Here is a 13,331-nt window from a genome sequence, read left to right on the forward strand (position 1 = left end):
GCACAAATGATCTTCGTCAGCATTGTTTTGCTTCATACACACACACTTGTAGTTGTATGTTCCCAGTGTAAGTGCATCCCAGTTACCTTCTGGCCACCGTGTAGCAGTTGATGGTTAAATTACTTCCTGAAGAGCATTTGAATAATGGACAATGAGGGATGGATTGGGACTGTGGGAGGCCAGGAATAGGCAGCTAAATGGAGGGAAAAATGTAAGAAGGGAAAGTGAGGAGTAGTGGTGTTCATGCTTTGCTCAATCTACTGCACCTGAATGAATCTACCCTGTGCACAACACCAATCAACGCACACACACACACACACACACACACACACACACACACACACACACACACACACACACACACACACACACACACACACAGGTGCTATATTGGATACATAAATGGCCAGATTTACAGAAACACCTGCTGTCCACTCTGTCTCACACACACACACACACACACACACACACACACACACACACACACACACACACACACACACACACACACACACACACACACACACACACACACACACACACACGAAACATACACACATTTGAGGCATCAAGACCTCATGATAAGCCTCATTGAAAAGCAGCAGGAGCCATTACACTCATTACACAGCAGGGAAAAACTCATGTCCAGCTGTGGAGGCTGGCATGATGGAGGAAAAAAAAGATGAGAACATAGTTAGATGAGTGCTCATACAAATTTATTTCGCAAAGCAGCCAACCCTTAAGTCTTGTTCCATTTTCCAAGCTGATGTGCTTCACCTGACGTTCCTGTCTCCTGTGTTTCCAGAATGCTGCCTGCGCCTCTCATGACATACCAGTACCAAAGGAGCTTCATCAAAGCTGCCAGTCAGTATTTCTCTTTTATGTATCTTATTTGCTTCACAAATATGTGTTCAGTCTGCTTTTTTAGGCTGTTTAATTCCCACTCTGGTTACAGATTGACGACACTGAATAACGAAATTCCACATTCAGTGGAAAAACGTTGGGAGCTAATCTAAAAGAGCCAGCCTAGTAAGAGCAGATTGTTTTGATTTTTGTTGGGCGAGACAGCAGCTGCAAAATATTATTTTTTGCAGCAGCAGCACCTGATGGCTGCTGTTTATTGAGTCAGTATGAATAATTTCAGTTACAAAAAACACTCAGCTGTCTTGAAGACAGATTGCCTAAACTCTCCAACAGTCACAGCAATCATTTCAGTGTATTATATTCTTCTCATGTGGCTGCTAGGCTACAACATAAACTTTTGCAATCACTAAGTTATTTAGACCATGGAATAGAGACTTTGCATGAGGACCCGTCAGCTAAATCTGATCGTTTGGACTTCCACTGTAGGTTTTATCTGGCTATCTTTGATCTAGTTTAGATAGGTTAGGCCTGTTTGGCCTGGCTTGATATGCTCCATTTCCATGTTGCTACTGTTCCTTTTAACTAAATATTTGAAAATGTGGTTTATTCTAGTAAGCCTAGGTGCAGTTTAGTCTGATCCAGTCCAGTTAATTTGTCTTCTTAAAAGCTGAGCTGACCTAGAAAGGAACTCCAGGAAATGGCTGGGTGTCTCTGGCAACGCCACCAGGAAATGGCTCCATAGGGAGGCCACCTGGAAATAAAATGAGAAAAGGTTTTTTTTTATGTGTGAATTAGGAGAAAGGAGTAGAGTGTTGTAGTTAATTCTGCCAAGGTAGCTGGTTTGATACCAACTTGGACCACCTATTTCATAATGCATGTGGTTTTGTAATTATAAAATATAACAGATGCTTGCAAACTGTTTGCATACGTTTTCAAATTTATATCTGATCTTTCCGCTCTCTTTTTCCATTGGCATTCATTAGTTTCTGTTTATGTGTCAGCATTTGCATATCATGAATGTGTTAGAATGCATACTGAATATGCCAAGATGCATGTCTGCAGGTTTGAGTAAGCTATTGTATTTTTTGCCAAGGCACAATTTTTGGCATAAGCAGCAGTGTTTTTGAGGATAACGTCCTCGTTTGAACTACGTCTGTCAGCTCCTACCCTTTTCCTCCTCTGTTTCACGTCTTATTCACCTCCACACGCACCTCTAACACGAGCCTCATCGTGCTCCTCCTCAAGTTTCGTCTCTACTTACTCTCATCTAGTTTTAGGTATCTGATTTAAACAGAATTCCGAGGCTAGGGTAGATAAAAAGGAGGAAACAGTGTGGGAAAAGGTCAGTTTGAGATAAAGAAAGACGGGAAAGAGGAAAAGAGGGAGGACAGAGTGCCACCTGGATTTTTGATACCTGCCTTCGACTTGTACCAGCAGGAAAATAATCACTTTAGACATTAGGTTTGCTTGCAGTATTGTTTTCTCATTCATTATATATATATTTTTTTAAAATCAAATTTCACCTTTGATTTTCTCTATTTTTAAGTCAGTCTCTTGCCTAACATTTTCACTTGTATAAATTGCTAAAATTGATTTAATTAGCTTTTCTCTGGGCTTCATTTTTTACTGTAGCAAGGTGAGTTGTTTTTTTTGGAAAGGCTCAAAACAAGTACACCAAACTTTATTCACTCCCATTACTTTAATTTGTGCTTTGAAAAATGAGTACATACAATAATAAAATAAACATGTGAGAAATAATACAGTGGTGGAAGTGGTGATGACAATGAGTTGAATTTAAAGGCAAGGTACAATTTGACATTGAGTGTCTAACCTCCATGGCACATATTTGAATCAAAAGGGACTTACCTTCTTTTCAAATGTACAGTTTAACAATAATTTATTTTCCTGATTAACAAATATTAAATGACATTTATCTTTTTAAAGCATGGCTTGTACTCTACAAAGACCTTGAACTAAATATACAAGTTTCTCTTCTATGGAAAGATTGACCGGGAGTTGTCCTCTCTAAATCTACCTCTCTTGTTATACAAATGCATCATTTTGTTGCAGTGTAGCAAACACAGAGCAGCTTTAGCATGCTTTGGGGTTCTTGGCCACATTAAGAGTGCAAGCCCATTTCTTAAGTAAGCCATCAGCTGCCTGGTGCTCCCTGAAAATCATTGATGACAGCAGTGAGAGTGGACCATAGAGTTGGGGTTAAATGGTTGAAGTTCGAATCCAATAGCTATTACCAAATCTGAATCCTTTTAAATACCTTAGCAATTCTCATTAATTTCAGCCTTCATCATTTGCAAGTTTGGAAATTACTCAAGTTATAAATGAGGTTCACCTCTGTTATTTGGTGAGACTACAGGCGCAGTTAGTCTGTTAGTCTTTCCAAGAAATTCTAAAAGATATTGATATTACATTAGTGGCCATTTCTTAGAAATATAATTTATAGCTAAATACAAGCTGATTTTTGAGAAATAATAAGGAATTTTCCTGGAAATTAGCTTCTGCTAAATAAAGTGCTTATGTTTTTTTCCCTTTCTTATGTAGCATACCTCTATGTCAATTCATTCAGCATGCTAAAGATGAGGTAGGGAACATACTGCACATACTGTAAAGGACCAGAAGATATGAATAATTAATTACAAGAAAGTAGGATTGGTGATGGTACTGGAGTTTAAGGATCAGCTGGCAGTCAACACATATGGCGAGCCTCCTGATACACGCCTCCTGTACTGTACGTGACCGTGTTCTCCATACATAATCAAAATTCCCCTCTTGCACCGATATAAATTTAATGAGGTGAGACTCGGATATGTTTTTTTCTAAGCTATTTCAGAGCCAGGCGCTGTGAGGAAGATGGTGTTTTCCTCAGATCTCCATTTTATCTGATATCTGAGGAGTTTATACAGTACGATGCACTGACATGACCAATTACTTTTGTGAGCAGAGAGCTTTAACCTTGGTTGGATAGTGTTAGCAAAATGTCACCACCCTTAAGAATAAAACAGGAAAGATTATGTTCTGATTATGTCTAATACCAGTGGATAAAGGGTCAAGTGTTAGTGTGAATATAACTAAAGACAGAACAGCCATGCTTTTTCATCAAATCATTTACAATTGCTCTAAGTATATTAGCACTTAAATCCAAGCTGTGTGATTCAGTACCACAAAAAGACTAGTTTTGAGGTGACATAATGAGCCACATTATACCCCTGCTGTTTGTAATACTTGAAAATTCTGTAATTCTCTCAACTGTGTATGGTTACTGTGTAATATTTTGGGGCAAAATTCATCTGTATTCATGAATTTTGACAGGGTGTGACGTGTGTGTCTATTTACACATTAGTGTGTCTCTATATTCAGATGCATGTACTCCTACAGTAGGTTAAATGGCAAAACTTTAGTACTTCATAAGTTTTGTTCCTCGAGCTGAAATTCAAAGTTTTATCTGTGTATATCCTGTGTTGAAGCATTATGTAAAATACATGTCTTATTACAGTGGTATTGCTATTGTTGATTTGACATTTAATGGATAGTTACAACTAAGTTTTTCTATGACGAGCTTGTGGTTAACCAACGTGGCCTCGATGTGAGCTAATGCAAGAAACTATTGGTTGAATTACTTTCGGGATAGCACAAGTGCCTTTTACTCATTTGACTTTTACTGAATTAATTAGTTCTCTTGTTACTGTACTGACTCATTTTACAACCCCTTTTGGTGTTGTATTTGCAAGGTTTTTCTGATTTGTAATCACTGTCGTTGGAATTGTTGTCTAATACTGTTTTCGTCATTTAATTTCACTGAAAACGTTAAAGGCGACCCACTGTTTTCTACCTTTATCAGTAAGAGAAAAGAAGAAGTAGTTTTTCTCTTGGTGTGTGAATCAAATTAATTAGTGACCTTTCGAGGTGCTAGCAACGTGTTTTTGAACTTTAAAAAGGCTTTCTGAATCCTCCTGCTGCCAGTTCTGATGCCAATACCGGCAATTAGGCAATAATTGCTTTGGCTCCATATTTCAAGCACACACAAGATAAATATCAATCTTCTCATCTAAGTTGCAGCAAAAAAACAAATTAATTTTATTTCTCAAAATGTCCAATAACTCTTTTAAAACAGTGTGTTCTTTCACAATGAACGTGTAAGATGTTTGATATATTTGTTAATACATCTCTATATATGATGCGTGTGTGTGTGTAGTTGGCGCGCACATGTGTACAAGTAACTTGTGTTAGTGTGAGTGACTGGTTACATGTTTTTGTGCATATTTTATGAAGTTAAGTGCTTGTGAATTTGATCTTTTTATTTAATGTACAGTACACTGAGTCTTTTGTGTGTGTGTGTGTGTGTGTGTGTGTGTGTGTGTGTGTGTGTGTGTGTGTGTGTGTGTGTGTGTGTGTGTGTGTGTGTGTGTGTGTGTGTGTTGGAGCTTCTTAGCCCTGTTACTTATCAAGAAAATGCGTGTGTGTGTATAAAATGTTGTGCAAGTTGAGGGTGTATTGCCTGGCGCTGACAGCCAGGGCCGAAGGATTGATCTAGTGTGTGTCTGCTGTCTCTGTATTGACTGGCTCTGCGACCATAACTTATTATAGTCATTTATCAACTGCAGGTCTTTCTGCCCTGCCTCTCTACCAGGTCACAGACCTTTCCCACTTTGTAGCAGCGTTTAACACTCAGGGACAAAAACTCCCTGCCGGTCTTGCCGTCTCTGTGCAAATGCTTTTCAGTCTATAATACATGTGTAATTTTTTGGTTGAAAATAGTAATCACCTCAACTCTGCTTTAAACCTTAAGGATAAAGTTAGTGTTATTTTATACATTTTTATTGTCAACAAATCCGATAAAAAAAAAAAAAAAATCCTGATAAAAGACGTGCTGGTCTGTGCCTGATTATTTTCTTCTTTGCGCCAGTGACACCCGACCCCATTAATTTGAGTGTTTCCCATAAATAGTGTGATTTTAAAAGCAAACAAGTACATTTCCAAAAGAGATGTAGCATTATGTGGATGGATCAGTAAGTTCATAGACTGCTCCTGTTGTGCAGCACCATGAAGCAGGAGGAAATGAAAACCCTAATGAGTAAGTGTTACAAATTTCAGCACCCAAATTGTGCGCGTTTTTGTGAGCGCTGGTCCGTGCGCACAGCAATTTCTCCATGGACGTGACCAGAAGGCGCACGTCAAACTTTGTATCAAATTCTGTAACTCGACGAAGGAGACCCTTAAAATTCTTCAGAAAGTCTACAGCAATCAGACAATGAGCCTGGAGAGTTGTTTTGAGTGACACTCGTGTTTCCGAAGGGCCGAACAAAAAGACGCATCAGCACAGGCGCAAAACCAGGTGGCTTTTCATTGACATTCGCGGGATTGTGCACCATGAATTTGTCACAAAGGGTCAGACTGTCAACACTGAGTTCTACCGTGATGTCCAAAGACCTAAGGACAAAACAATCAGTAAAAATGGCACTTGTGCTCTCCATCATGACAATCTGCCCGATCACAACACAAACGCTCCTCCCCACCGCCCCTACTCGCTGGATTTGGCTCACTGCTACTTCTTTCTGTTCCTCAACAATTTGTCACAAACTTTGTTGTGTGTTCTCTGCTCAAGTTTTTTGGTGCGTAAAACATCGCAGACGCAACCGGACCAATGCTCACAAAAGCATTTGTAACTCAGGTTCGGATTTTCATCAAGTGATGAAACTTGGAGATCTTACTCATGAAGGTTACAGTTTCTCAGTGATCCGTGCACTACACAGTGCTGCACACCGTTCACGCACAACAGGAGCAGCCGCAGAGCTTATGGATCCACCCTCGTATAGTTTGTAACTAAAGGGACTCAAACAGGAATTCAATGCATTTGTTGGGCATTGTTTTTAGCTGTGGATTAATACACACTTAGCACTCTTGAGAATATTTAGTCTTTAAACATAATAAGCTATTAGTACGCTGTGGTTAGTGTTTTTAGTCATTTTTTGGGCGGCAATGGCGGTCAATGACAAAGAGGAATATGATATATTTGGCTTTAGCTACACGGATAATACTTGTTTGGGGGATCAATACATTTTTGATTTTGATCTTTTCATAGTCTAAGTCTACGTATCAGGAGCCTTATCCTTTTACACCTTAAGTGATGCATAACCGCTCAATCTGGTGATAATATTCAACTTGTGAAAAAGACGACCCAAAGCTCTACTTATTTTATTTCTTTGCTGATTCTTACAAACCGTGACTTTCTGTAAATGTCTGCGTCAAGGCATTCCAAATATCGGTGTACAGTGACCACTTGTTACTGTAACATCTACGTAATGGTAAAACTAAAAAAAACATGCTGCATGCTTACCTTTTACCTGTTTAGTGTTATTATTTCTGCTACTTACATGTATGTGTCAATAAATAAATAATCATTTGTGACCGCCGGAAATCTCTTAATGTCTAATGTCTATATATCTGTCTTTGTCTAGAAATGGACAACCCAGAGACCCGGGTGACTGAGATTCATGCCCTGGTGCACAGGCTACCTGAGAAGAACAGACAGATGCTGGAGCTACTGATGAAACATCTGTCCAAGTATGTAGAGACGACTCACACATGCAGACGTGCAGAGTTGATATTAATAGTAACTATCCTTTGCTCTCCTCTTCTCTTTATTCACATTGCTATAATGCACCTTTAGTTGATTGCTGTTGTCGTTGTCTGCATTTGGTAAACAAAGTCAAAGTTATCTATTTTACTTATTACTTATTTATAATTTGATGGGATTGAAATGGCCATATTTCATTCTGACGCAGGTCCAAACTTCATACTGAAATCAAGAATGGTTGCAAATTCAAGCATTGCAATGTATATATAGGTGTGAACCGGAACAATGTTTTTTTTTTTCTTCTAGTGAGGAAATAAAAAGTTCACAGCTCTCTTGATCCGGTTGAAATTCATTAAACATTTTTAAGTGCTTGAAGACTCAATTATCTCTAAAGAGTAAGTAATGCAAGAGAGCCAATAAAGAATGGAATGGTCCAAGTTGTTGTATTCGCATTTAAGGTAAATATATTGATTCCTGACGTCAACTTTTGATCCACTACTATTCGCCCTGTTAAAGTTACTGCTTTCCATGTTAAAAAGAACTTGACACTTCCTGTATTCATTTTAAATTTAGATCCTTTTAGCGCTTCAGTAGACACAAACTCTTCATTTTTTTAAGGCTATTATTGTGAAACAGTTGCAGAAGCGTGCTATGACTGAAATTTGTAGTAAGTAATCCAGAGCAACCTTTGAACATAGCATAATTCTGTAGTTGACTTTATTAAATTAAAGTGATTGAAATATCTTCACTACATTATAATATTGCCACCATAGTGATTAGACAACCTTGGAAATTAACCTCAATTTAACGGTGCACTTGTCGCAGGTGCGCTCCTGTACTTGAGCAAATAGCACTACCCTCCTGGGCATATGTAAATGTATATATATCTATTAAAAAAAACAGTTTTAGCGTATAAATCCATATCACCTAATTACATTTTATCGGGAGATAGCCAGATGCGGCGCTAACCCTTTGAGCTGATTGGAATGCAGTGTTTTGCCCAAAGACATTTCCAAAGGGCTTATACTTACAGTTATTGCGAAAGACCTGGGTTTTTTCTTATCAATACCATCTCCTGGCAATTCCCTCATCATTTTTTATTTTTCTCCCAGGACTTATCATAATTTGCCTCCACATATTTGATGCTTATATACTTTATGTAAGAGGCAGTACTGTATATTGTAATGTTAAAAAAAAATAGTGAATAAAACACCGTCTGTCTGTCTGTAGGTTACATAACCACAAGCTGCTGCAGCCCTTAAGCAAAAAAGCAGGGCGTGACACTGTTGGCTTATGTGTAATTATTCTTCTAAAGCAGCCGCCTGGCATTGTGCTTTCAGCCTAAACCCGCATCTAAGCCCTCTGGCTTTATCAGGCTTTTTTTTCAACAGCAGCAGCATGATATAATCTGTGACAAATGGGACGTCAGCCATATTTATACCACATGCAGGCAGGCGCATATGCAGGCGCTTTTGATGACATGTGCATATTTACCTGGGTTTAGTGGATTACATCTGCCGATGGTCGTCATCATCATCACTGGTTTATACTGACGAATGGCTGGGTAGCGGGGCTCCTCAGCTCTCGATCTCTTTTAGCTCAGATGAGTTCTGAAGATTTATAGCATTCGTACCAAAGTATTTATATAAGCATCCAAATTATCCAAAACACTACATACACACTACTTACTGTATCATTAATCTAAGGTAGTGTTTTTAGTTGTTCAATAAATTTCCTTTGGTCTCCAATTTTTCTGGTTCATACTTACTAAGAGCAGTAACAGCAACAGCAGCATTAACTTTGACCCTTGTTTAAAGGGATTTCAACATTCACTGTTTTCACCATTGTCTTAGCTCTCTTTTGTCCTTCCCAGCTCCTGAAACAAAAATTATTATTACTCTTTAGCTGTTCAAATCCTTACAAAGTTCACTACTCAGTCTCTAACTTTGTCTGCCAACTGTGGTAATGGATGGACAGTGTCGTGAGAGTATTGCGACTTATTTAAAACTTTAAAGCTGTGGGCTGTAAAACCAAAACAAGGAACTGAAAGATGCAAAATGACTTTATTGAGCTGAGTTGGGTGATCGTTTTCTGTGGGATTCACACTACAAATGACACTGTCATTTGACCCTGCGGGACTATAAAACATTGAGTAGGTTAGATCCGGTTACATGTTTTTAATTTGGATTTAATGTGGTGCGACTCTCTTTCTGTCTTCTGCCCTCCATAGTGTGGCCAGTCACCACCAGCAGAACCTGATGACCATTGCCAATCTGGGTGTGGTCTTTGGGCCTACTCTGCTCCGCCCACAAGAGGAAACGGTGGCAGCCATCATGGACATCAAGTTTCAGAACATTGTAGTGGAGATCCTCATAGAGCACCATGAGAAAGTAAGAGGGTGTACCTGAGTCTACTAACGACTGACATAAACACAGAGTTTGGTGATGTGGTTGAGGATTAAATGAATCCCTTGGCTTTGCCGTGGGGATTAACATTTGTTTAATTGTGCATTAAAACAAGAATTAACGCACCTGACCATTTATATCAGAATGAGCACATGTTACCTACAAACACACACACACACACACACACACACACACACACACACACACACACACACACACACACACACACACACACACACACACACACACACACACACACACACACACACACACACACAACTATAAACTATGCACTCCAAAGCCACTTTCCCCGTTAGATACAAGCGGCTTATTGGCAGGGCAAGCTGCTTACAGATGTCACCATGGCAACAGCATGATAGATTGACACCCTGGTATTGTGCACACAGTGTGTTCAGTCAGTGAATGAAATAAACAAGACACGTGACACATGCTGGACTCGTGTGCATGCATAGATTTACACTTAGACAGGGTAACTGTGTGTTGAAAGAGTGAGGTACACTGACACACAGGAAACATGATCGCACTCTCCTCGCGTCAAAACAAAGCAAATAGTGTAGTACTGTGATAGAGCAGCTGGGAGTCCTTAAAGACGTCTCGTCACAAAGTAACACAATGTAAATAGTAAGGAAATAATTTATTCAAGCTCAGTTCCATGCCTGTATTGCACTGGAACATTTGTATATTTTATATGACACTTTATTGTGCTTTTCTGCAACCACAACAGCTAATCACGTGTGTTGAAATGAGTTCCCCAGCTCTTTTTTTATTCTTGCCATGATTTCTGAAAGGCAGAAAAAAAATGCTGGAATATTAGACTAATACAAGCAGTGCAGCATTAGTTATGGGAGAAAAAAAATCAGGAAGTTTGAAAAATTAAGAGATATGTTGTTAAGTGTCTGTATATATAATTACTATTTAAAAGAGGTTTTACACATCGCTGCCAGCATGTGTTGCTATGTTTGGTAACTTTAATGGTTATAGTTCAGTTGTTTCAGAGATTCAGGAATCTCTATTAGATATATGTGCTCTTTTAGCAGAGAACCCAAATGCAAGAATTGTTACTTAGGGCTTGTAAACTTTGTAGTTTGTCATGTTGCTTTTTTGTTTATACTGTTGCTGAATGAGTATCTGGCACAACATAGTGAACCCTGTTTCTCCCCTAAAGGCGATAAGATAATTTATAGCAGCAAAAACATACTTTACAAATGTTGGTTTTTCAGCATTTTTTCCACACCATTTGCATTTTATGAATGTATCTACTGTAGTGTTTGGTTGTACTCAAACCTGAGTTTCTTGTTTGTGCAGATATTCAGGGACATGCCGAATTCTGCAGGCGGCTCAACCAACATGCAGCTCAACCTTTCCAGGCGGAGAAGCACTGAGAGCAAAGCGCCATCCTGCAGCGAGAGGCCTCTCACGCTCTTCCACACACCAACACATTCACAGAAAGGTGGACTGAAAGACATAATTGGAATTATACAAACCATAGATGAGCCACGTCCTCTCCTTGTTTTTTTTCCTAGTTTGAAAGAATCTCAACGAGGTCTAATGCATGTCAAATATAAATGTCTCTGGAATGAAAATCCACAAACAACAAGGCAGTTGGTCGTTCGTGGTCTATTTGATACGGAGAGTTTTTACGGCCGAAAGCACCAGAGAGTTTATACAACTTTTGTTATTCTTGCAGGTGAGAAGAGGAACAGTGTTGTTAACACCACAGCTGCTGACATGCAACAGCCAGTTTCCTCCACAACCAACTGTAACAGTAGCAGCAGCAGTAGTAGCAGCGGCAGCCAAGGTCGAACACCGAGACACAGCCTGACCAGCAACGATGGAGAGCAGGACAGCCGGCAGATCCGACCCAGCTCACTGTGAGTAGGACAGTCTGATTATTGGAAGTTGCCATGTTGTTCCTCATAGGCAGGTCTCATTTACAATACAAAAAAAATAAAAAATAACATTATAAGAAGAAGAATATGAATGGTTTGTTTTGAATCAAAACATTGGTCAACATTTTTGAAACAATAACCACCCAGGAAAACATATTTTAAAGGCTGAGGAATCCCATCTCCTGGTACAACATGTCCTCATAACATGAACATGCCCATTCTTAGGTTATTAACAGGTGTGAACATACACACACACACACACACACACACACACACACACCTGCATATGGAATTCACAGCAGCACAAGGCTGAACACACACATAACATAGACACAGAGTTTTCATCTTCTGTCCAACATTGAGAGATCCTCTGTTTGATTATGTTGTTTACGGACCACTTTGATCTTGACATACACCTTGATAGACCATGAAAAGATGCGACATACGGTACCAATCATTGCTTTTACTGACACAAAAGTGACAGACCTTCAAATACAGCCTGTCACCAAGATGACTGTACGTCAAGGCTGATTAGTGTTCTCCTTCTGCTCCCCCCTCATTCTGCTTTACTGTCCCACTCTCCTTCTAGTAATTAGGGATGGACATTTCAAGCAAAAATACTATTTGATTGCGTTCACGCTTCAGAATTAATACCTTCTTTGAAGCAACCTCCATATTTGAAGCCTTTTTTTTTTTTGATTGTCATAGCTTTAACTATGTTCTATCATGATCAGCTTGATTGACCAAATTCCTTCCAAGATTTCACAACATATATTATGCAAGTGTGGACAGACATGACTGTTAACTGCAACTTGACCAGTTGGTGGAGGCTTTTGACCGTGACTTGTTTTTAAAAAAAATATTTTATATTATTATAAACTTAACTGTGAATTTAATACATTAATTATAAATAAATTATGTAAACTATCATCAGCTTAAGCAGCATTGCTTACTTTTACCTCCATTGATACCCGACCAGCAAACACAATCTGTAAATGACTCTGATCCCTTCTCAGACCATGCTTTCTCAGTATCCTAAACACATACATCACAAATTTCCAAGAAAAGTCAGCCTGCGTGCTCCTCAGACAAGCAAGAGGTACTGAGTTCAGAGGTTAACAGCTGGGTCTTCAAAAGCCCTGCATTCCCCTGAGACAGTTGTTATTTTAAGCTTTGGCACCTTGTCTATTGCTCTCGGTTTTTTTTTTTTTTTTTTTTTTTTAAGTTCTCCTTCAGTTGGAAAATGTCTGGATGGCTCTTCACACCTCTTTCAAAATACACATCACATTCCCACTACTCATTGTACTTTTACCAAAAAAAAAAGAGAAGGAAATTAAAACTGCAAGCAGTGATATGCAGGCCCTCGCAAGTTGCACGTCGGGGAGACAGCAGGTCCGGGCATACTTCAAAAGATAAAATAAAAAGTCATACTATAATATCTCGTCCAAAATATGACAAAAAAGTCATGTTGGCCAAATTTATGAAAAAAATTCGTACTATAGTATGTCGTCCAAAATATGAAATTAAAGTCATACTTCTTTTTTTTTTTTTTTTTTACAT

At 38.9% G+C, this 13,331-nt stretch overlaps 2 protein-coding genes across 2 annotated transcripts in view; both read left to right on the forward strand.

Moving 5' to 3' along the window:
* The window catches only part of kctd16b (potassium channel tetramerization domain containing 16b), a 404,485-nt gene that overhangs the window by 183,046 nt on the left and 208,108 nt on the right, over nt 1-13,331 (forward strand). The gene's annotated exons all lie outside the window — the stretch shown is intronic.
* LOC138632616 (rho GTPase-activating protein 26-like) overlaps nt 1-13,331 on the forward strand; it is a 76,307-nt gene that overhangs the window by 51,831 nt on the left and 11,145 nt on the right. Inside the window, exons 16-20 of the mRNA XM_069718333.1 lie at nt 806-864; nt 7,338-7,443; nt 9,687-9,846; nt 11,188-11,332; nt 11,570-11,753. Of these exons, the coding sequence (XP_069574434.1) occupies nt 806-864; nt 7,338-7,443; nt 9,687-9,846; nt 11,188-11,332; nt 11,570-11,753 (654 nt within the window). The remainder of the gene's footprint in view (nt 1-805; nt 865-7,337; nt 7,444-9,686; nt 9,847-11,187; nt 11,333-11,569; nt 11,754-13,331) is intronic.

Source organism: Brachyistius frenatus, unplaced genomic scaffold, assembly GCF_029030835.1.
Source record: "Brachyistius frenatus isolate BFR_SWC_R1_liver_20210118 unplaced genomic scaffold, ASM2903083v1 Contig_5, whole genome shotgun sequence".
Taxonomy (NCBI): Eukaryota; Metazoa; Chordata; class Actinopteri; family Embiotocidae; genus Brachyistius; species Brachyistius frenatus.